This window comes from Sclerotinia sclerotiorum, genomic scaffold, assembly GCF_000146945.2.
Source record: "Sclerotinia sclerotiorum 1980 UF-70 scaffold_20 genomic scaffold, whole genome shotgun sequence".
Taxonomy (NCBI): domain Eukaryota; kingdom Fungi; phylum Ascomycota; class Leotiomycetes; order Helotiales; family Sclerotiniaceae; genus Sclerotinia; species Sclerotinia sclerotiorum.
In genome coordinates, this window is record NW_001820816.1 from 166,776 (window position 1) to 189,101 (window position 22,326).

The 22,326-nt window shown below is 43.1% G+C and overlaps 10 protein-coding genes across 10 annotated transcripts; 7 read left to right on the forward strand and 3 right to left on the reverse strand.

Annotated features, from left to right (window-relative positions):
- Positions 1 to 106: 106 nt before the first annotated feature.
- Positions 107 to 391, forward strand: SS1G_11782 (predicted protein; the record flags this gene model as incomplete). Its single annotated transcript, XM_001586703.1, has 2 exons — positions 107 to 142; positions 179 to 391. The coding sequence occupies 2 exons, from the start codon at positions 107 to 109 to the stop codon at positions 389 to 391; spliced, it is 249 nt and encodes an 82-aa protein (XP_001586753.1).
- A 1,203-nt stretch (positions 392 to 1,594) lies between these two features.
- Positions 1,595 to 3,194, forward strand: SS1G_11783 (predicted protein; the record flags this gene model as incomplete). The annotated part of the gene is made up of 5 exons (XM_001586704.1): positions 1,595 to 1,599; positions 2,034 to 2,073; positions 2,543 to 2,564; positions 2,843 to 2,970; positions 3,162 to 3,194. The coding sequence occupies 5 exons, from the start codon at positions 1,595 to 1,597 to the stop codon at positions 3,192 to 3,194; spliced, it is 228 nt and encodes a 75-aa protein (XP_001586754.1).
- A 515-nt stretch (positions 3,195 to 3,709) lies between these two features.
- SS1G_11784 (hypothetical protein) lies at positions 3,710 to 5,453 on the forward strand (the record flags this gene model as incomplete). Its single annotated transcript, XM_001586705.1, has 5 exons — positions 3,710 to 3,717; positions 3,778 to 3,964; positions 4,149 to 4,208; positions 4,348 to 5,099; positions 5,201 to 5,453. 5 exons carry the CDS (start codon positions 3,710 to 3,712, stop codon positions 5,451 to 5,453), a joined length of 1,260 nt encoding a protein of 419 aa, XP_001586755.1.
- Positions 5,454 to 5,574: 121 nt separating this feature from the next.
- SS1G_11785 (predicted protein) lies at positions 5,575 to 6,097 on the reverse strand (the record flags this gene model as incomplete). Its single annotated transcript, XM_001586706.1, has 2 exons — positions 5,575 to 5,835; positions 6,062 to 6,097. 2 exons carry the CDS (start codon positions 6,095 to 6,097, stop codon positions 5,575 to 5,577), a joined length of 297 nt encoding a protein of 98 aa, XP_001586756.1.
- Positions 6,098 to 7,002: 905 nt separating this feature from the next.
- Positions 7,003 to 7,212, forward strand: SS1G_11786 (hypothetical protein; the record flags this gene model as incomplete). Its single annotated transcript, XM_001586707.1, has 1 exon — positions 7,003 to 7,212. The coding sequence occupies one exon, from the start codon at positions 7,003 to 7,005 to the stop codon at positions 7,210 to 7,212; it is 210 nt and encodes a 69-aa protein (XP_001586757.1).
- Positions 7,213 to 8,503: 1,291 nt separating this feature from the next.
- SS1G_11787 (predicted protein) lies at positions 8,504 to 8,683 on the reverse strand (the record flags this gene model as incomplete). The annotated part of the gene is made up of 1 exon (XM_001586708.1): positions 8,504 to 8,683. The coding sequence occupies one exon, from the start codon at positions 8,681 to 8,683 to the stop codon at positions 8,504 to 8,506; it is 180 nt and encodes a 59-aa protein (XP_001586758.1).
- Positions 8,684 to 10,804: 2,121 nt separating this feature from the next.
- Positions 10,805 to 11,436, forward strand: SS1G_11788 (predicted protein; the record flags this gene model as incomplete). The annotated part of the gene is made up of 3 exons (XM_001586709.1): positions 10,805 to 10,912; positions 11,149 to 11,295; positions 11,395 to 11,436. 3 exons carry the CDS (start codon positions 10,805 to 10,807, stop codon positions 11,434 to 11,436), a joined length of 297 nt encoding a protein of 98 aa, XP_001586759.1.
- Positions 11,437 to 11,869: 433 nt separating this feature from the next.
- Positions 11,870 to 18,619, forward strand: SS1G_11789 (hypothetical protein; the record flags this gene model as incomplete). Its single annotated transcript, XM_001586710.1, has 7 exons — positions 11,870 to 12,150; positions 12,203 to 12,494; positions 12,543 to 12,963; positions 13,013 to 13,907; positions 13,972 to 16,090; positions 16,139 to 18,520; positions 18,575 to 18,619. The coding sequence occupies 7 exons, from the start codon at positions 11,870 to 11,872 to the stop codon at positions 18,617 to 18,619; spliced, it is 6,435 nt and encodes a 2,144-aa protein (XP_001586760.1).
- Positions 18,620 to 18,903: 284 nt separating this feature from the next.
- Positions 18,904 to 19,367, reverse strand: SS1G_11790 (predicted protein; the record flags this gene model as incomplete). Its single annotated transcript, XM_001586711.1, has 2 exons — positions 18,904 to 19,121; positions 19,337 to 19,367. 2 exons carry the CDS (start codon positions 19,365 to 19,367, stop codon positions 18,904 to 18,906), a joined length of 249 nt encoding a protein of 82 aa, XP_001586761.1.
- A 2,493-nt stretch (positions 19,368 to 21,860) lies between these two features.
- Positions 21,861 to 22,139, forward strand: SS1G_11791 (hypothetical protein; the record flags this gene model as incomplete). Its single annotated transcript, XM_001586712.1, has 2 exons — positions 21,861 to 21,928; positions 22,037 to 22,139. 2 exons carry the CDS (start codon positions 21,861 to 21,863, stop codon positions 22,137 to 22,139), a joined length of 171 nt encoding a protein of 56 aa, XP_001586762.1.
- Positions 22,140 to 22,326: the final 187 nt, after the last annotated feature.

Below are 22,326 nucleotides of genomic sequence, written 5' to 3' on the forward strand. Positions count from 1 at the left end.
TACTCCAGCACAGCCCAGCCGAGACTTTCCGACGAGGATGGATCGACGTCACAAACACTTTTGCAATGCAGAGAGAGCATTCGATCTTGTGAAATCAACCTTTAAAATGACTCGATCCGGAAATCCCACTTGCACTCGAGAGGTAACTTCTTGCACTTCATCTTAAACTGACAACCAGAACGGCCTACCTCATGAAACGAACTCTTCAGTCTCGACATTATTGCGCCATCAAGCCATGAACCTTAATGAATCACTCGTCGATTCCGACCCATCTGCCACCTGTCTGTACGCATTCTGGCGTTTGCTTCTTTTCCCTTGTTCTGCGATATCACTCGGTGCCAAGCAAAACTACAGAATAAGGCTGTTGGCACGTACGACGAGGAAACGATAGCTCTGCCATTTGCATATTATATGACCCTTTCATATCTTCATTATCTCGGGAATCATATTTACCGGATACTGTTCTACATATACATCGAGATACACATCAATAGCTGAAAACATTTGAAGAAGAAATGATGTGCAACCAACGGACAAGAACTGGACTCCGAATCCCTTTTCTGTGCTACCAGCTTGGTGTGCTTCAATGTCCGACTGCCGTGGAAATGGGGTAGGGAAACAATATCCTGGCCGTGGTACTTGTGGTTTATACACGGCAGAATGCACGCAGTCAATAGTCAAAATCTTCGGAGCAGTGTGCAAAAATAAGTGTAAGCTTACTATTACGAGAAGCTACTTTTGGACTGCAAGAATAGGACACCAATTTACAACGCTTTGCCCGATGGCAACAAAATTATCCGGTATATACACTGATACGGATATGCTCTATCCGGAGGACACTGCGGCAGTTGTACGAGATGTCTCGTCTCAATAATGAATACGGGTATGCGATGCGAATTCTGCAGAGAATATGGAACGTTTATCAATGCTACAATATGCAATGCCCATCAAATTGGTTCTGCCGCTTGTTACCTTTACAATTACATTGCATTCGATATATGCAAAGGTTGCATGCGAGATTAGGGTTAGTAAGAGTGCATGATGTAGTCGAGGTTGTATCGGTGAGTAATTTGGGGATGTTGGAATGGATGTGCGGATATTACATTTGGTGCCATGTGCGATGTGCGACTTGGGAGGTTGTGGTACGAAAATGAATCGAGGCGTGGGGAAGGTACTGTTTTTACATCGGATTGCGGTTCGGAGAAAGCATTATGGGAAATCTAAGGCTTGGTGAGGATTGGGAATGGGCGGATTAGATGACGGAGAAGGGAGAAGAGGTAAGTTTTTGGCGGTGGACGGGGGAGTAATGAAAGAGGAGGGCGGACCGTAAGTGTGGCTGGGAACGAGATTAAGTTTGAATGGAGTGTCTTTTTTCCGGAGGTGAGGGCATTGACTCATATTTTTCTTCTTCTTCACGTATGTCTTTGGGCTTCTTTGGAGAAACCCTAATTGCATGTTTTGTTACATTATTTCTTGCATCAGGATTTACGGTCCAACGGCAGGTAGGCCACTAAGTAGCAGAGGTAAGTCGGAAGCAATTCATTAGCACGGTTTTCCAAGGGTTCAAGGCGCAAATCCTTTTTGGTAATCCAAGATGGTGTAATTGCACATCTTTTTCACCTACCCCAAAAACGCTTGCGTAGGTCGCAAATGTATTTCTCCAACGCTGATAATCCCTTCATGACGGCTCCCAACACCCAAACTCCAACTTCCCCCCAAAATAATTTATTTTATCCCCCGCTCCCGTGGAGTCTTTCTTAACGCCGGGAAAAACCATCCGTTCAAGACATAAATACATTTATCTCTCCAGATTCATGCGACAAAATCAAAACATCAATGTGGTTTTTGACACGCAAATGCCTGGAAGCACTATACCGTGCTGTATGCGATTCGTCTGATAATCCCAAACAACTGGAAATGCGAGTGCGCATCCAGTAAAAGTAACCCGCAATGAAGATGGGTACAAGTAAAATGGGAAAGAAAGGGGAATCTTTTCTAAGTTGGTCGATTGGTTAATACGGGTCTCTTACTAGGGTTGCAGTGGAGCATGGGGAGGCTTTGATGTCTAGATATGTATGTTTTGCTGGGTCGTGGGGAGATGTAGGGAATATAGGGTGTGGATTTGTGGAGTGTGGCGTTGAAGAAGGGGTTGTTGTCGAAGGAATATGCCCGGTGGGATGATCTTGTTAATAGAGCCATGGTTTTGGTGGCTGCTGGTTGCTTGCGTGGTTGGTGGTTTTAGTTTGGTTTTTTTAGGTGAAGGAGGCTGAGACCAAGCTTGAACTTCTTGATTTGTTTTGTTAAGGTTGTATGGAATTTTTTGCTTTGATGGACATGTATCTCGTAGAATCTTTCTTATTACATTATATCACTTCCAAAGTTTCTGTTTTGAGATGACTTCAAGGAGGGTGTTTGGAATTTCTTTTTATTTCCTCTCTCCAGATTGACGTGTTATGTAGAATGCGCACTGAATTTAGCGTTTACCATTTCACCAGCGCGGCCGCTATGTTGGTCTTGGTCTATAGCTAAAATGGGAAAATAGTCTACGTGCGATGTTGATGGGTGTATGTTTGGTGGATTGAGAGTCTAGAAGGGGAGAAGGAGGTGGGGGTGGGGGAGGGGTTTCCCTTTTTGATGGGGATTGGGTATGGTATAAGTGTAGTATAGTATGGATAAGTAAGAATAGTGTCAATTGTTGGGAGAAATGGGGGGCATGACTTTATGCTTGTGTTTGGGTTTGTGTTTGGGTTTGTGTTTTGGAGGGGGGTGTGGGATAGTAGGGCATTGTGGGATGGTTTGGAATTTGGGATGTATTCACTAGGTATTTAGTTTTTTGTGATAGGTTTTGTACTTATTCTTATACTTGTATTTATATTTATTTATGTTTTGGGGGAGGGGGGGAGGTTTGGTGATGTTGGTGGTGTTGTCGGCCAAGGAAGTTGTAGTGTCTGGAGAAGTATGGAGAATTATGTGTGTATATGTGTGTAGGTAGGGTAGATAGATAATAAATGTGTAGTGTATTTTAATGTGTTCAAAGGTAGTTTTTGCAGGTTGGAGTGATATTTTATTAACTTCTTTGTATGGCAAAGAATAAGAATAAAAAAATATAATTAATGGAACGTTAACTATCTCTCGTGGAGACTAACAGAGCTTTAGTATAGAGATTGAAGGGATTTAGATTATTCTGGATTTAGATGATCTTAATTAAAAAACACCAAGTGGAATTAGCTCCCTCTTCCAAAGAACCTGTATGAAATCCTAGGTACTACCTCCGTAGATCTTCTAACAAATATCACTCACTATTTTATGATATATAATTTATGAAAAAATATGTCCTATCTACAATAGTCCGTACTCCGTACATAACGACGTTGACAGGGTAAGCTGCACTTCAGACAAGGGAGCTTCGACACCTGCACGTCTCATTGGTCTGATGCGCTTGATTAACTATTCCGGGGCAGATTTCCGATGCGAACTGAGGGGCTTATCTGAACATCATATGTTTTGTTTGGATTCTGGTAACATTTTTTTTCTCGTGGGATTGTTTGTTCCCACTTTACTCAGTACTTTACTTAACTTTACTTCATTTTGTTTGTTTGTTTTTTGTCTTCTTTACTTATTTTTATTTTTGAATGATAAGTTACTGCGGCGTTGTCTTTATTTTTAAGTTTTTGAGTTCCGAGCAGCAAGACTACAAGAGAGTGTGGAAATGTCTTCGTAAGTATCTTTCTCTAGGTCCCGAAGCTATGATTAATCAATGGTTAATATTGAGGATAGCGAAATCATGACATCGAAAGACGCTAGAACCATGGGAGAGGAAAAGAAATTGAAGGTTTTGATTGTGGGTGCGGGGATAGTGGGATTGACGTTGGCGCAGGGGTGTAGGGAGAATGGAATTGAGTTTGAGATTGTGGAGAGGGATGAGAAGGGGAAGAGGGCGCAGGGGTGGGCAATTACTTTGCATGTGAGTTGGGATTTTGGTTGTTTTGGATGCTGGGGGGACGGAAGGGAGGAAGGGAGAGTAGAGGTTGGAAGAGGGCGGAGAGGATAAGTGTCGGAGATGAGGATGATGCCGAGAGGAAAAGGCTGGAGTAATGTGGGAGTGAAATAGTTGATGCAAAGAGTAGCTGCTGACGAGATGATTCTAGTGGTGTTTGAGAAGTTTGGAAAGAACAATTGGGGAGAAATTATCGGAGCTGATACCTATGGTAAGAATTTCCAACACAGGATAGAATAGTTCATGGCTTCTATGAACGGATAGAAGTCAGACATGGGATATTTGAAGGAATTCAGATATAACGACCTGGAAAGTCAAGAACACAACGACTAATACTCTAATTGCCACAGGCAGCAGTAGATCCAGCTCTCAACGATGACGATGGAAATTTTCTATTCCTCAACGCTCGAACAGCGGAACCGCGCTACAAGATCCCACCTAGTAAATTACGTCGACGTCTAGATCGTCAAAAGATTCGCAATTTACTTGCCACCGATCTCGATATCCATGAAAGAAAAGGACTTGTAAAACTTGTACCGGCTACTGATTCTGATCTCGTGACTGCGCAATTTTCAGACGGGACGGAAAGTAGTGCCACATTGATTGTGGGTGCTGATGGAAATAATAGTGTTACCAGAAAGTGTTTGTTTAATGGAGGACCGGACTACGAGCTGACGAAACTCCCTGTTTATTGTCTGGGTCTCGTGAGACCTTTTACTGAGGAACAGATTACATCTGTTAGAGCCATTGATCCATTATTATTCCAGGGATTGGATCCGGAGACTGGGACTTTTATGTGGTATAGTTTGCAAGGGATAATACCAAATCCCGATGGTAGTAAGTCATACATGGGATTGGTGGTTATTTCCTGGTTGATTAAAGATGAGATTGCGGATGCGATGCCCAAGACGGATAGGGAGAGGGTGGCTTATGTCAAGAAGAGGGCGGAAGGATATGCGGAACCGTTGAGGAGTATTGTGCAAGATATTCCGGAAGATATTACCACGACACCGTTGAGATTGAGTGATTGGCCTTGTATGGAATGGGATAATTGGGGTGGAAAGGTTACTTTGGTGGGGGATGCCGCGCATGCTATGACTATGTGGGTTTATTTCTTTATTTCCATCTCCCTTCTGATCATGGTATCGGATTACTTAAGTAACCAATATGTACGGAGAATGGGTGATGTTAACAAATGAATAGGTATCGAGGTGAAGGTGCAAACCACGGCATTCTAGACGCAGCCCTTCTAATTGACCAATTGAAAAAGGTCAAATCAGGAGAAATAACTCAAAAGGAAGCAATCGCTGCATATGAAGCAGAGATGAGACCAAGAACTCACGAGGCTGTCTTAAAAAGTAGACAAGCAGCATTGGATGCCCATGATTGGGAAGTGCTGACTGAAAATTCTCCTATTATTGGGGGAAGATTCGCTCCTAAGACTGCTTTTATTTGACTGGAAGATAAAAGCTTTAGAGACATAGACGGATAGAATAAAAATAGAGACAGAAATTGGTATGGTAAAAGCGATATATTCTTAATTGAGGTCATCTGATACATGATTTGCGATCCCAAGTCTAGCGACTCTTGAATCCAGCAAATAGCTCGATCTTCTTGATATTTATTGGTGCGCCCACGAACTCCCTTCTCGTTTTTCTTGACGTTGTTTCGGAGGTCTGAGGAAGGTATGTTATCTCAAAGTAGCTTGGATTAATTCGAATACAAGAAATCGTATCACATCCACCGTACACAAGTTCCTTCTCCTGGTGTAGGAGTAAATATTGCTGCGCAGTGAATTGGTGCCGTTGTTTGTATGGGGCTTGGGGGATGGTGAGGTACTTCAATTTTTATACATGTGAAGATATGGAGAAAATGTTGAAGGAGTCTATGTTCCCACTACAGAATTTCCAAGTAAAGTCGTATTTCGAGGTCATTCTCTGGGAACTCAGAGATTTTCTAGAACTAAATTCCTAACTTATCGGACGACTTGATTTCGATTTCTTGGCTATGATGGTTGGAAAATTGCAATTGCCTTTGGATCCGTTTGTAGATCAATAACCTTACCCGTTGCCCGTTATCCATTGCTGCAACGTTTGGCATGCGGGTTGGTGAAGTCCTGGCTGGTGGTTCGAATGGAACTATCAGTATGTTGCATGAATAGAGAGTGGAATCGACCGAAACCCATATCAAGTATGTTTCTCAGTCCACGTGAAGATGAATATGAAGTATCAAGGCCCAAAGCTTTCCCCAGCCGCTAATCTACCCCTTCATCAGGGCGGTGGGACGCGGCAATATGTAACTACAACACTTCACATCGTCATTGATCACTTGTATCCAGTCACCGCATCTATTTACGCTGTGCTCGGCATGGCCCTTTTATGGATTTGACGATGGGATATGGTAACTGAATGGAATATGGTTCATATCATGCTTGGATGTGACCAATTGCTATGCCACCTAAGGGCATGTAACACCAGAGTGCGGGGTCGGCTTGTGTTTTCATGCTTCATGAACGAATCGACGTTCATGATCTTAGGACATTCAATATTAGGTAGTTCGAATGCGGAGAAGGATCCAGTGGCATGATGTATTCGGGGTAGTCTAAGAGTCGAGTCGAATGTTCGAATCAAAGACACAGTTTATGGAGAGAGATATATCAAGGTGTAATTGTTACTTCAATCACGAGTATTATGGCTAGATATAATAACTGACATTTATGTTATGCAGAACCCTTACAAAGTAGCGGTCGAGGAACGTCCACTAGCGACGATCGAACATTCGGATGACGTATCGGTAAAGGTGACTACAGCCTCAATCTGCAAATAATACCGTTAAGCGGGGCCGCAGCCGGTTCATATGGATACGTTGGAACGGTCTCTATCAAGGATGCCAGGTACAATGCATTCGTAAATTATATGCTGGATTTAACTGCACTATTCTTCCCGTCGGTGAGGAGCACGAAGCGAAGTTTACTTTTCTCGAAGACATATTTCCAACATGGCGGCATGGTTGCTGTGCTCTCCGACTTCCAACCAGAAGAATCAGTTGCTGTTTTGGGAGCTGGGCGTGTCGGATTGATGGCTGTATATAGTGGAGAACTCAGAGGAGCAAGGAATCTTTTTGTGCTGGATAGCGTGAAGGAACGTCTGCAAGCCGCGGAGAGAATCGGTTGTGTCGCTGTCGATTTCACGGAATGTGACGCGGTCGAGAACTAAAGCACAATGGTCAGATGGCAGATAGGAGCGTCGATGCCGTTGGACCCAGAGCTTGCGGAAAGGATGAAAAACCAAGAAGCTCCAACTATTGTTCTGTATCAAAGTGACAAAACTAAGCAGTGGAATTGTCGTTCCTAGGTCATACGCTCCAAGCGATTTCGGTGCTTCAGGTAGTAACGCCGCGCAAGGCCTGTTATTGATAAGTTTGGAGAGGTTCGAGAAGGTCAGTTTAGTGATTTTTGGCGATAATACTGCTACAGATCAGTTTTGATAGCACTTCCTGGGTCTCCACTTGACTCTAGAAGATGTATTGGGAAGGCGTGCAATTTTCACCTTCGAGATAGGATTATGTCGAGCGTCACAAAACCTTAATTCGTCGTTTCCCATGAGAATGGTATTGATGAGGCACCAGTGGCCTATACTCAGTTTCATTGAAAGAAGGATGGATATAGCAAAGTCCTGATTTGTCTCAATGGTCCTACTTCAGCGAACAGGATTGAAACCTAGTATGAACTGTGATGGCACACAACTTTTGACTGATTTCGTACATGTTCTTGCAGCATGCACCATAATACGCAATCTACTAAAACTCTAGGATTAAAAAATCACTTGAATGTTGTTACTGCCCGTGGTTAGCTAAATAGTTCCGGCAATTCACGAAGAATACCTTCGCAAATTTGATGTTTCATCCTTATCACAAATAAAACTTATCCAAAACTTTGCTGCTTTCTTACGGTTACATTGTGTTTTCAATGCTCAGTGTAAGATTAGACCCAGAATTCGAAAGATTTAAAAGGTTTCAATGCTGCATGTGTATCCTCACAACACATAAACTGTGGTCGAGATCCAAATTTGTTCAAAGGTAAAGCGATGGAAAAGTTATGTGATGAGATGCTTTCAATAGTATTATATCCTCCTGCGTTATCTTTACCGTGTGTTAGATGTGCTTTGATTGAGGAAGAAATGTTGAGTTTGTTTCGCTGAAAATAGATGTAAATTTTTGTTGGGTTCTAGGCAATTCCCAACTAGCAATGGCTGCATATAATTCACTCTCTTATTCTGTCGTTTTGCATATGCAGCATAGTCACATAATTAAATAGTTTGGAATTGCGTGCATAGAGTCTGTTGTCATGATGCTGTGTAACTAGATATTCGCAGTTATTATTTTACAGAAAGATTTCCTGCGTCTCATAATTTATGTATGTTGCTAACGATACAAATAGATTCCAATCTCAACGCAAAATTCGGAGTGTAAAGTGGAGGGAAAGCGAAGTCAAATGGTTGTAATAAATCATGAAACGGTGGTTTCTATTATGAAATTTATAATAAGCGCGAATGCGGTTAAATGAAAGTAGCAAGAGCTTGCGAGGACACTCAAAAATGGAGGTGTTACAGCGTTGCTTATGGAAGCGCAGTCGTAGTTCTTCATTTCAGTACTCTCTTCTTCTCTTCTACATGCCAATATTTGCATATCAGTTTTCAATTGGGAGACAGAAGTGACGGATACCTAGTGGGGCGAAAATTATGAGTAGAAATGATATTAGGCTATGACCTCCCTCACGAAAGATACGATTGTACCCTGAAAAGGTCACTCGGCTGTGAATCGGTCTCCGCTACGAATACGAATATATAACATGAAATGAAGAATCTCCAGAGGTACGGAGGTTAGTCAATGTATTCCAGTGGCGGATGAGATCTTGTGTGAAGATTTTGAGAAAGATTAGGCGAGATTAATGTAACCATTTTAGTTACATAGGAAGAGAAGCCTAGTAACGGTAAATTAATTGGGAAGAAATGAGTTGGTGGTAGATTGTTTGGAGGAAGGATAAGCTATTTCTATTGTATTAGTTAGTGGACTTGGTGATTGAGAAAATGATGCATTGGTTGATGTTCGGGTCTTTTGTGATTGGGGCGCTGGATTTGGTGAATGAATGGAATTGAATCTTTTCATATATATATATATGATTTGTTGATGCTATAAATATCTAGCATGATCCGACAAGTTTTGCCAATTGCATCGGCAATGCTATATGGAATTGAGTACACAAATGGAAACTAACAGTTCAATGGTAGCCTTGCCGCGAAGCTAACTTTATTTTTTCTAGACCATCTAATGGCCTCCTTATGGTAGATCTCTTTTGATAAGGTGATTATCGTGTACAACGTTGCATGTCATGGTAATACACCTTAAATTATATATTCGAGTGAACGACTTGCAGGGACTTTCATCGGCATTGACATATAAAATTAACTTGTCCATATAGAATGGAAGGGTGATTGGGAATTTACCAACTCACGCTTCGCAACATCATGCTAAGAGGTCATGATGACAATAAAGTCTCAATTACCTAATATCCCAGCAGTAAGAATTCAATGTTGCTCATTTCATAACTATGCAACCTGTCCAAACAGAAACTCTAGTCTCCATGGTTAATCTCTGGACCTTTAGCCTACGACTTCCCTATTTCCTCTCGCGAAAACAGACGTTTGTCTCGTACCATTTATCTAATCTACGGCTAAATACCACAATCAGGTTTCTGTGAAACACAGAAACAACTCCTTGGGTCATCGATATATTCTTCAGTGTTATCTATTGTGGACTGTTGAACAGTGCAGACATCCCGAGCAACAACATCTGGATCTACTTTCGTTTGTCCTTCGATACTAACGATGACAAGACTAAGATCTCAACTTGCTATCAATTAGAGACTTTCGAGCAGCTCTTCCAATGTAAAATCTAATCTTTTTCATAGCCCTGATTGAGTACTCGAAGTCATTCTCGTAGCATGTTGATTAATACTCCACAAGATCCAAAAATGATAAAATTCCGAACCTCGGGAAAGTTGTGGCCGTACTTGATGTACAAAAAGCAGGAATACATGCACTGCATCTGCATTCATCGCGATAACCCTAGGCACGGTATATTGTCAAGGACTGAAGCACTGGTAAGACTTTCTCCATCGAGGTCCTTTTTTGCAAGGGATATCAGAGAGTCGTTCTGGAATAGGAAGTTGTGCGTCTATACGAAATTCCACAAGTAGCCTTGAGTTTTAGATACCCGAAATTAACATGAATCTAGATCCTTCATTTTAAAGAGCTCTGGATCTGTCGATGCCAGCACAGTTAGTAGTTCGGCTTGTAATCATACCAGTTCAGATGAGTTTTGCTTCAAGATAGTGCTCAACAAAAACAAGGACAATACTCCTGATTCGCAAAAGAGCCAAATGCATATAATATGAAAGGAGCCAAGGTCGAGTGCACTACTCGAATGTAACCTTCAAAATAATACCAATACGATCACGTGAAAGGTATTTTCTGACGACTATCCGTAGTACGGCTAAGGCCAATAATATGCAAGTTTCCAGCTCGGATATGCATGTAGCCTGGAATAGAAAGATACTCATCTTTCACTTATAAGTAACAGATGAACAGGAGCGAAGACATTTAATGCGTAAGCTTGACGGTCGGAACAATTGAGCTGGCCCCAAGCAATCAGTCATTATCGCAACGAAAATGTTGCTGTACGTTGCTGAATCATGGTGTTGTTTTTGCAACAATCTGATTTCGGGTATTTTGTAAATATAGGGCGTAAATGAAGCGAAGTAAAAATAAGGAGAAGAGAATGAAGGAAGGAGTTACATTGGACATGTTTGGCGGAAGAAGAAAGTGGTCTGTCAGGGTCACGTGCCACAAAGACACCGTAAATCTCGTTTCGCTAGCGTGCTTATTTTCCGGTCGGACAATCTCAACCTCAACGCCAAATCCTATTCTGCAACTACAACCACAACCGTACAATCGCACCCATGGAGGTATCTCCCCACGTTCAAGATGCTTCCCCGATGAATATGTATATCTTACGGTAGACTAGCTGGCCGACTTTAAGACATTTGACTCCAAGAAAACTTGTTCTCACGTTAGAATACGCTCGGCTAGTAGGCCGAGCTGCTCAAATTAGAGTGGAGTCATGACCGCGTGGGGATGTCCGCCGGACAATGTCGCACCGGAACTTGTTACAATCAATGCTGCGGTGTTATGTACCTGAAATACGGACGTTGCTTATGCGAGGTACCACCTGGCTTGAACGTCAGTTAGACTCGTATTTTTGGTACTAATCTCGGGTGAATGAGATTCCTTTGGTCCAGTCCGATCTTTTAGGATAGCTAATCATAATTGATGCGACAGAATAGGACAGACCGTCTCATTTCGTATCCGTATAAGCGTTGAATCAGGGACTATCTTTCCGGGGTAATAGACGTTGATACCGAAACGAGAGTGATGCGAGATATGGCATTGTCAGTGTTAGATCTCCAGTACATCCTACTTCTTCAGTCGGCCCGCACTCTCCATCATTTCAAACAAGCTTTTTGACCCTTGTATGTTCTATTATTCTGAGATTGATGACCGGACAAAGAGATCAATAGTCTATGAGCTGATGATGATCCACCCAGTCTTGCCGTCATGACATGGTTGAAGCTAGAGGTTACTCCGTAAAGTGATTTCAAATCAGAGCAGTTGAGCTGAGCTGAGCCTTTGAACAATTAATATATACAGGCCCCGCCACAAGTTGTGCAATAGATTTGATGAAATACCAGCACTATCTTCTAGGGTTTTCCTACCATCTTAATTTTTTTGTATCATACTGAATATGGGGAAGAAAATGTCTTTCCTGGTCTTTGGTGACCAGTCATTGGATACGCATACTTTCTTGACCGACTTTTGTCAACATAGAAGACCAAGTGTGCTTTCGAGATCATTCCTTGAGCAGGCTGGCTCTGCTCTTAGGGAAGAAATCGATAGACTACCAAGCCTCCAACGAAACAGAATACCCGAGTTTACCACTATACTCGAATTGAATAAGTTATATCACGCCAGAAACATTAGAAACCCTGCTGTAGACAGCGCTCTTTTGTGCATTACTCAATTATCCCAATACATTGAGTCAGTATAAATACCTTATCTAATGAGTTCCTCTACTAACGCAGGCAATTAGTCGTTACGAAAAAGAGCATGGAGATTCGACCAGTCCCAGTGAAACTTGCCTCGTTGGCCTGTGCACTGGGCTTTTTGCTGCAGCCGCAATCGCCTCTTCTCCATCGATATCTCAACTGATACCCATTGCCATTCAAGTGGTGTTGATGGCGTTTCGAACGGGTGCACACGTTGCAGCTCTTGCCGACAGGCTTAACAACCAATCGGAATCACCAGAAAGTTGGACTTATGTCGTTCCAGCTGCTCAGGAAAGCGAAGTCAACTCAATACTTAACGACTTCCACAAAGAAAACGTGCGTTTTCATGTCTAAGGTTCGATAGTTTGTACTGACTCTTTACAGGCAACACCTTTAGTAAATCAGGCATACATTAGTGCAATAACTTCGAAAAGTATTGCGATAAGTGGACCTCCTTCAACATTGAGAGCACTTTTTGCATCTGAGACTTTCCAGGCAAATCCTGTATCTATTCCAGTTCATGGCCCCTATCATGCTGCTCATCTCCGTTCGAGTTTGAATGTGGAGCAAATATTGCATTTGAAGGATGAAAAGGTCCGGGAAGTGCTTGGAAACCTGAAAACTAGATTTCCAGTCATGTCCTGCACGACTGGAACTTGGTATACCGAGCAAGAGCCTGAATTATTGCTCCAAGCAGTTTTGCTTGAGATGTTGACAGAGCCAATAATGTTTAGCAAGATTCTTCATGGTTGCGTGCAGAAAGGCCGGGAATTTCAAGGCCGAGAATGCCTTATTATTCCGTTTGGTAAGTAGCAGCCTTCGGGAAAATCCATTAGTTTGCTAAATTTAAGCAGGCCCTACCAGTACGGCCAAGGTCTTGGCAACAGCTCTAGAGTCCCAAACAGAGCTTGATATAACTCTGAGGTCACTACAATTCGGAAATCAACAGGCGGCGAAGCAACAAAATTCGATAGAAGTATCTCCTGGAAAATACAAGCTTGCCATTGTCGGAATGGCTGGAAGATTTCCAGATGCTGCAAGTCATGAGAAACTATGGGAGCTGCTCGAAAATGGCTTGGATGTCCATAGAATGGTACCGAAGGATAGATTTGATGTTGCGACACATTTTGATCCTACAAGCAAAATCAGAAATACCAGTCATACTCCTTATGGATGCTGGATTGAGAACCCTGGTCTTTTCGATCCCAGGTTTTTCAACATGTCTCCTCGAGAGGCATACCAAACATGTCCCATGCAACGTCTCGGACTCGCGACGGCATACGAAGCCCTGGAAATGGCTGGCTATGTCCCCAACAGGACGCACTCTACAAAGCTTGATCGAATTGGTACATTTTACGGACAAACAAGTGATGACTGGCGTGAAATAAATGCGGCGCAGGATGTGGACACTTACTACATTACAGGAGGCGTAAGAGCCTTCGGGCCCGGTCGAATCAATTATCACTTTGGGTTTTCAGGACCATCTTTCAATATCGACACAGCTTGCTCCTCTAGCGCCGCCGCGCTTCAACTAGCCTGTACATCTTTGTGGGCTGGTGATTGTGACACAGCCGTTGTTGGTGGTCTCTCATGCATGACAAACCCAGATATTTTTTCAGGACTCAGTCGAGGGCAGTTCTTGTCAAAAAATGGTCCATGTGCCACTTTTGACCACGATGCGGACGGATATTGCAGAGCAGATGGAATAGGTACTGTCATTATCAAAAGGTTGGATTACGCTTTAGCTGAGTAAGTTTAATCGACAAATTCTGCTTCATATGATTCATAACTAATTTTATTTTCCCTATTTTAGTAAGGATAATGTTTTGGCTGTTATTCTTGGAAGTGCTACCAACCACTCAGCAGATGCTGTTTCAATTACTCACCCGCACGGAGGAACACAAGAAATTCTATACAAGCGTATTCTAGCCAATGCGGGCGTTGATCCCAATGACATCGACTATGTCGAAATGCATGGAACCGGGACTCAGGCTGGAGATGGAACGGAAATGAAGTCTGTCACCAATGTTTTTGCCTCACCAGATCGAAAGAGGAGACCAGACCAACCGCTGTACCTTGGCGCTGTCAAAGCAAACGTTGGACACGGCGAGGCTGCATCTGGTGTCACCGCTCTGATCAAATGCTTGATGATGTTGCAGAAGAACGCCATACCTCCTCATGTTGGTATCAAGAAAACGATCAATCAAGGATTTCCCAAGGATCTTGCGGACCGCAATGTACATATTGCCTTTAAGAATACGCCACTCCCGAAAAAGAAGTCCGGAGCTCCACGACGCATCTTTGTCAACAATTTCAGCGCCGCTGGTGGAAACACTGGATTGCTACTTGAGGATGCACCTGATCTACCTCCGAAAGTTGCTGACCCGCGCTCCACACATGTCATCGCTATCACAGCCAAATCGAAGTCAGCTATGCTCAACAACGCAGAACGTCTGATATCTTATCTCGAACGAAATAGGGACATAGATATTGCAGATTTAGCATACACCACCACGGCACGTAGGATACAGCATAAATGGAGAATGACAGTGACCGCGACCGAAACATCAGAGGTCTCAACAGCGCTGAACTCTAAACTGCACGAACAATTCATTCCTGTCCTTCCAGAACCGCCAAGAGTTGCATTTTTATTCACAGGACAAGGGTCTCAGTATGCAGCAATGGGTCGTGAGTTGTTCGAAAACTCATCACTTTTCAAGGAAAGTGTTATGGAATTCGATAATATTGCCACCATTCTTGGATTTCCATCATTTATCTCCTTGATCGATGGAAGTGTAACTGACGCTCATGGCTTATCACCTGTTATGGTGCAACTTGCCATTGTGTGCTTGGAAATGGCAATGGCTCGCCTCTGGGAATCTTGGGGCGTCAAACCCTCCGTTGTAATTGGCCATAGTCTAGGCGAGTATGCCGCTCTCCATGCTGCTGGAATATTATCTGCCAGTGACACCATCTACTTGGTCGGAAGGCGAGCTCAACTCTTGATCGAAAAATGTACCGCTGGAACTCATGCAATGCTTGCAGTTCAAGGATCAAGATCAGCAGTAACCGAAGCACTTGAGGATATCGGAACACCGGTAAATATCGCTTGCATCAACAGCACTCGAGAGACTGTCCTTAGTGGCGAGGCTGCCGAGATCTCGAAAGTTTCCGATCGACTATGTAACTCTGGTTTTAAATGCACGCAGTTGAAAGTTCCTTTCGCTTTTCACTCTGCTCAAGTAGAGCCTATATTAGATCAATTTGAGGTATTGGCCAAATCTGTACCCTTCGCAAGAGGCAATGTCCCCCTCATCTCCTCCCTACTAGGTAGATGCCTTACCGAAACTGAGGATATTGATGCTGCATATCTCCGCAATCATGCTAGACAGCCCGTTAATTTCTTAGACGGTCTCGTTTCTGCCCAAAATTCTGGCATTATAGACGAAAAAACTGTCTGGCTTGAGGTAGGGCCACATCCAGTATGCTTGGGACTTGTGAAAGCAACAGTGGGTAGTTCTACTGTTGCTGCTCCATCGCTACGCAGAAATGAAAGTGCATACAAAACTCTCAGCAACAGTCTTAGCGTCTTACACACCGCTGGTCTTGAAATTGACTGGAATGAGTATCATCGAGACTTTAATAATTCGGTCCGTCTTCTTGACTTACCCACCTACGCGTTCGACGACAAGAATTATTGGATTCAGTATGAGGGAGACTGGTGTTTGACGAAAGGAGATTTAACTGGAAAAAATAAACTTCAATTGGAGCCTCCCAAACCTAAGCTCTCAACTTCCACAATTCACAATGTCGTCAGCGAAAATGTTGAAGGAGACGTTGCAACTGTTACCGCCGAGTCTGATTTGGCACGAGCGGATCTTCGCGGGGTCGTCACTGGGCATCTTGTCAATGGAGCTATGTTGTGTCCATCAGTAAGTACTTTAGTGTGGATTGAGTTGCTAAAGCTAACAATCCCCTAGTCTTTATACGCAGATATGGCCATGACTTTATGCGAGTATGGCTACAAGCTTGTACGACCTGATGTCAAAAATTTGGGCTTGGACGTTGGAAGAATGAAGGTGCCTAAGCCATTGATAGCTGATCCTCAAGGAAAATCTCAAGTACTTACACTTACTGCCACTATCAATGCGGCAATTGGCCGTGCTGATCTTCTATTTTCAACGGGAACTGACAAAGCTCGAGTCGAGCACGCAAACTGTCAAGTCTTCTTCGGCGACACCGAGGAGTATCATGCTGAATTCCAACGCACTGCTTATCTCATTCAGTCACGAGTAGATTGGCTACAGGAGGCTGAAAGGAATGGCAAAGCTTCTAAAATTAGTCGTGGGCTTGCCTACAAGCTGTTTGCTGCGTTGGTGGACTACGATCAGAAATATCGTGGTATGGAAGAGGTTATTCTTGACAGCATGAAGATGGAAGCTACTTCACGTGTCGTGTTCCAAAGTACAGAAAAAGACGGGACTTTCAAATGCAGCCCGTTTTGGATCGACAGTGTGGCACATATTTCTGGATTCATCGTCAATGGCTCGGATGCTGTTGATTCACGTGAAAAAGTCTATATATCACATGGCTGGGATTCTATGAAATTTGCCGAGCCTTTGAGCGCGGAAAAGACCTACAGGTCCTACGTCAGGATGCAACAGCGCAAGGATAAGACTATGGCTGGTGATGTCTACGTTTTTGATGGGGATACAATTATCGGCATGGTCGGCGGATTGGCTTTTCAAGCCATTCCTAGAAAGGTTCTTAATATGTTCTTACCCCCAGTAGGTGCAACGGCTGCTGTAACCGCTGCAAAGCCAGCTCCCGCGCCCCAAGAACCACGATCTTCTAAGGCTTCGAACTCAAAGACTGCCAAGAAGACGCAAGTCACCAAAGCCAATATCACCAAGGTAAACCAGAAGCTCATGTCGGTTACCTCCCAGGTTATGGATATCCTCGCAGTAGAGGTTGGGGTCAAGATTGATGAACTTGTTGACAACATTGCTTTCACCGATCTCGGAGTCGACTCGCTTATGGCCTTGACGGTGTGCGGAAGACTACGAGAAGAATTGGATATCGATATTAATTCTAACGAATTTATCAACTATGCCAATATCGGAGCTTTCAAGTCATTCTTATCGCAATTCGAAGGGAAGCCATCGGCTGCCTATAGTGAAGATCCAAGCTCACCTCTCACTACACCTAGTCCCGGAGAATCAGTACACGACCCACAAGAAGACTCGGAGTTCACAGATCCTTCGGATGACGATGTTTCGGCGACTGGTACTGTAGATAATCTTGGTGATATTATAAGAATTACAATTGCGGAAGAGATGGCAATCGATATTCTAGAGGTCGCGAGCTGCCCTGATCTTGCTTCGCTTGGTATGGATTCACTAATGGCACTTACGGTGCTTGGCCGATTGAGAGAGAAGACGGGACTTTCACTTCCATCTGATCTTTTCCAGGTCAACCTGACCATCCGCGATATCGAAAAGGCGCTCAATGTCGAAGCGCCCTCAAAGCCAAAGCCAAAGCCGAAACCCAAGGCCCCATCTGACAAGCCAAAGCCTACCAAACCGGCGATCCCTTCTGCTATTCCTACTGTGCAGGCTACGCCTCAAAGGATAGCAAATTCAATTCTACTTCAAGGGAATTTGAGAAAAGCCAGCAAGTATCTCTGGATGGTGCCTGATGGAGGGGGCTCCGCAACCTCGTATATCGAGATCCCAGCCCTATCGTCTGATGTTGCTGTTTTTGGTTTAAACTCACCTTATATGAAGACACCCGAAGAATTTACTTGCGGTGTACCTGGTATGGCTTCACACTATATCAATGAGATGAAGCGTCGCCAACCAAAAGGTCCTTATCTATTAGCTGGATGGAGCGCTGGTGGTGTTATTGCTTATGAAATAGTCAACCAGCTTACCAAGAACAACGAAGTCGTCGACAAACTTATCCTACTCGACTCCCCATGTCCTGATATTATTGAACCTCTTCCATCATCACTTCATGAGTGGTTTGCTTCCATCGGTCTTCTCGGCGATGGCGATCCAAACAAAATTCCCGCATGGCTTCTTCCTCATTTTGCTGCTTCCGTGCAAGCTCTTTCAACTTACATGCCGGAGGCAATAGATCCAAATAAGGTACCTCAAGTCATGGCCATCTGGTGCGAAGATGGTGTTTGTAAACTACCATCGGACCCACGACCGGATCCCTTCCCGTATGGCCATGCCCAATTTTTGTTAGACAATAGAACGGATTTTGGACCTAACATCTGGGATAAATATCTTGGCAACGAAAAATTCGTGACCAGACATATGCCAGGAAATCATTTCTCCATGATGCATACACCTCATGTAAGTAAAATTCTACTATTAATCGTCCTGGCAATACACTAATCACTTCAATAGATAAAAATTCTAGGAGATTATATGAGGGAAGCTCTTATGATGTGATATGATAGATTTTTTTCTTGTGTCTTGTATTAGAAAATGGTGGTGCTTGTTTGGGGGGTTGGTTTTGTTTTTGACAATGTTCCTTATGTTTTTATGAACATCACTTTCGTTACTGGTATCTACGTACACTAGCCAGATATACACAATACAATTACATATGAGTTCCAAATATTCTATCGTCATTCGTTATACTAGCAAACATTCTATGATTCATCGATGTTTTTAGTGAATGCATCAGACGCGTGCACAGCGGATATAGCGAGGCTCTTTTCATGCGCTAGCACTTAAACAGTGTTGTTCAATATAAGGCCACTGATCTTTTCATAAGTCTTGTGAGATAACCCATTCTTTGCGTGCTTATTGCGATTCCATCCCTCGGATGCCTCGGATGCGCGCAATTGTAGCTCACTCCCAACCACCCACAACCAATATGTATTCCGCGTTCTCATATGCGGCAAACGATATGTATATACTTCGCCGCCAATAAAAAAATGCATTGGACCTGCAGCTTACTTTTAGACGATCCTTGTCCATGTGCCATGTCATAATTATTTGGTAAGAATACAACCTATTTCTCGCTTAGGTGTTGAAGAATGCGAAAGCGAGCCTGTCATCGTATTGGCTGGCTGCCCTTGTATATTGCATATAGTGATAAGTAATATGGTGCAAGATGAGACAGGGAACACGGGTAGGGCGAGGGATAAAAATAAAACGTACCATAACGCTTGATAGCTGGAGGTTTACTCATTCCGGTTGTCCCGGTTTTAGTGCGCGGTGGTCGTTGGGATGAAAATGAAAGGACTTAATTGAGTAGATGAGATACGAGGGGGTGATGGTAATCCAGTTCAGGAAACCCACTCCTCCAGGACTACTTGAGTAGGGCAAAGGAAAATGATGATATTGACAAGAGTCCAAGAAAGGGCGTGAGGAAAAGAATGAATAATCTTGGGTGTAGGGTACATATTGGTGGATGAATGACAGATGTAAGAATAAAAAAAGGAGAGTAAGGTCAACTTGGAAACATATCAAAATCCAAATCCGACTCAAAGTCAAACTCAAAGTCGCTTGCGAGCGGATGAAGATGGAAATGATATGTTGTAAGCGAGCTGAGGTTAAAGGTCTATATAGTGCATTGCATATAATGAGTGGTAGCTTATCCACGGTAACATCTCACAAGTGAAAGTGAAAGTAGTTATCGGGTCGAGATTAGATTCGGGTTTTATTAAATGCCGCGATCAAAGGTCCAGAAGTGCCGTTCAATACATTAGCCTAAATTAGCGTTGCCGGGCCCATCCAAGAAGAAAACAAAAATGTGATTGGATAATATGCAAAATATGGCATGGTAATAAACTGTAAGCTTGCTTCTTTTGTAATTTATTTTAAGCGTGAACGACTCGTCCATGCAAATTGTACCTAATTACCTGAAGATCTTTGACTCCACTTGTTGTAAATGGCATGGTATGGAGCATAATGAGGTGAACTATTTCAGAAAAAATAGATGCGCTTGACATATTACATAATCTGGCACCCATAATGACGAACAAGAATATCAAGTGTTCCTTAAATTATTGATAGAAAAATACATAGGTGAGGATTGCATGAAAGTGCTGACTTCCATAGCCATATCACACACCTCTCAATCGTCTGCGTACACGAGAATTTCCACTATGATGGCTATTTTTGGCATCGTTGAGCGACCCGTACTTCGTAAAACCAGGCATAATGCTGGCTCGTAGCAGCTCTATCGTTACAGCTTTAGTCTAGAATTTTTATTCGATAGGAATTTCTTTGTATCTGTCAGCTTTGAATGCCTGGGGATGAAGATGCAGGCGGCACAGAGGCTGCCTTGGAGATACCAATACCAAGATCACGGGCTGATGATTCCAGAGAAATTGAATTTGACCACTGTGGTAATGCTTTTGCAGCCATCAACTTTTGCGAAGATAGATCCGATGGAGGAATTGCATTGCATTAAGTAGATAAAGCTTGGTTCGGTACAATCTTGCATTTTTTCGATTAATATCGCGATGCATGTTGACGGCGATCTTCTTGAACTTGTTTCATACTCGATCCTGTGGTGTATAATCGTCGAGTCATTGATCAATTTATAATGCATCGTGGGATGTCATTTTCAACATACTAGTGCGAACAGGATATCGTCAACTCGCTTGAGGAAATCGGTGCACCCACGTAGACTAGCTGTCAGAACGATGAGATCACACTCTCTCGTAAGAATTATCGTCTCGCGTAACGCTTTATGTTTCTAAAAGATCGTAACTTCAATTGGACATTGCTAATAATGCTACTATTCGGAAATGGTTCCGCAGCTGACTGGCGATTCTACCACTCAACATATACAGCATTCCCCGAGCCGATGAGTGTATATGTATGGCTCACCTTTCAGGGTGTCAATTTGTTTACATTCTATATGTGATGTGGTGCGGCGTAAAAGATTTCACTTGCATAGACGGCCGACTGAGCCTAGTCGGCAGGCTGTAAGATGTGGTTTGTTTCGAGTTGTATGTCTTGGAATGGAAGGATTAAAATCTCGCTTATATGGGGGGGGGGGGGGGGGGGAGAATCCTAAAAAAAACTTTGTATTGGTCCAATTATGTTGGTGCTGCAACTAATTATTGCCTACCAAAATTTCAAATATGCAGGTTCTGATCACGGGGGAGAGAACGTGATCAGGGTAGTAGAGGGTTCCAAGATTGGGTCGCCATTCAAAAGTTAAATCTCTCCAGTTCGCGTCATTCATGTCATTTTGGTACCAAGCTTTGTGGCTGGATCCCCCACCGGATGTCCGGGTCAATGCTATTTGTACATATTAGTTATGAAAGTAAACAGTACCATATTATTGTATCTACCATCGAGCCTAGACTAGTGATCCGAGGCAGGGTTGGCTTCATACTGATAAGCACTTCTGGTATTCTGTTCTTTTAACGCCAATCGGTTGTTTTGGCAATTATCTCTACTGAAATAGAGATAAGGATCATGACATATACATGGACAACCATGGTGAATATGCATTCCTGCATATATTTCATTTATCGATCGAGACCTTCATTTAGATCTATCTACCTGTGCATTGTATATACGTGTGATCCCAGTATTTTCTTGGTTAGTCTTGTGTCTTACTTTAAGGGATTTTGCTGGAAGCAATGCAGAACACAATGTGAGATTAAGAATACTGGCACTGGAAAGTGTAATTGTAATGAAATTGAGTTCTTGGACCACATAAATGTCTAGCCTATGTAAACCCAGAGCTGGGTTATGTGACAACAAGATACAACATGATGAAGTAACGTGGTATGTCAGGACCTTCATAACTCCAATGCGAGAATAACTCTATCCCTCCAGATGTACGAGACCTACACTCCCAAACAAGTAGCCAAACTAACTCTATGTATTCTGTAGTTTAATTTCCATGTTCCAATTACTCGAAAACGCCATCAACTTCCTCCTTATTCCGTCCGACATGGGTAATGTAACCCCAAAGTCGAGTAAAGAAATACAGTGATTCATAACATCGTTGGGCCTATTGAGCTCCACGTACCCATCGGTTTTGCTGAGAACCGGGGTACCTTCCCCATTCCAAAGATAAGATTTGACAGAAGGATGGTCTGGTGCCACTGCATCGATCGGAAAGATCGGACCTTTATCAAGTCTTTGTGTATGTGTCTCAACACGCGATACACATTCAAGCC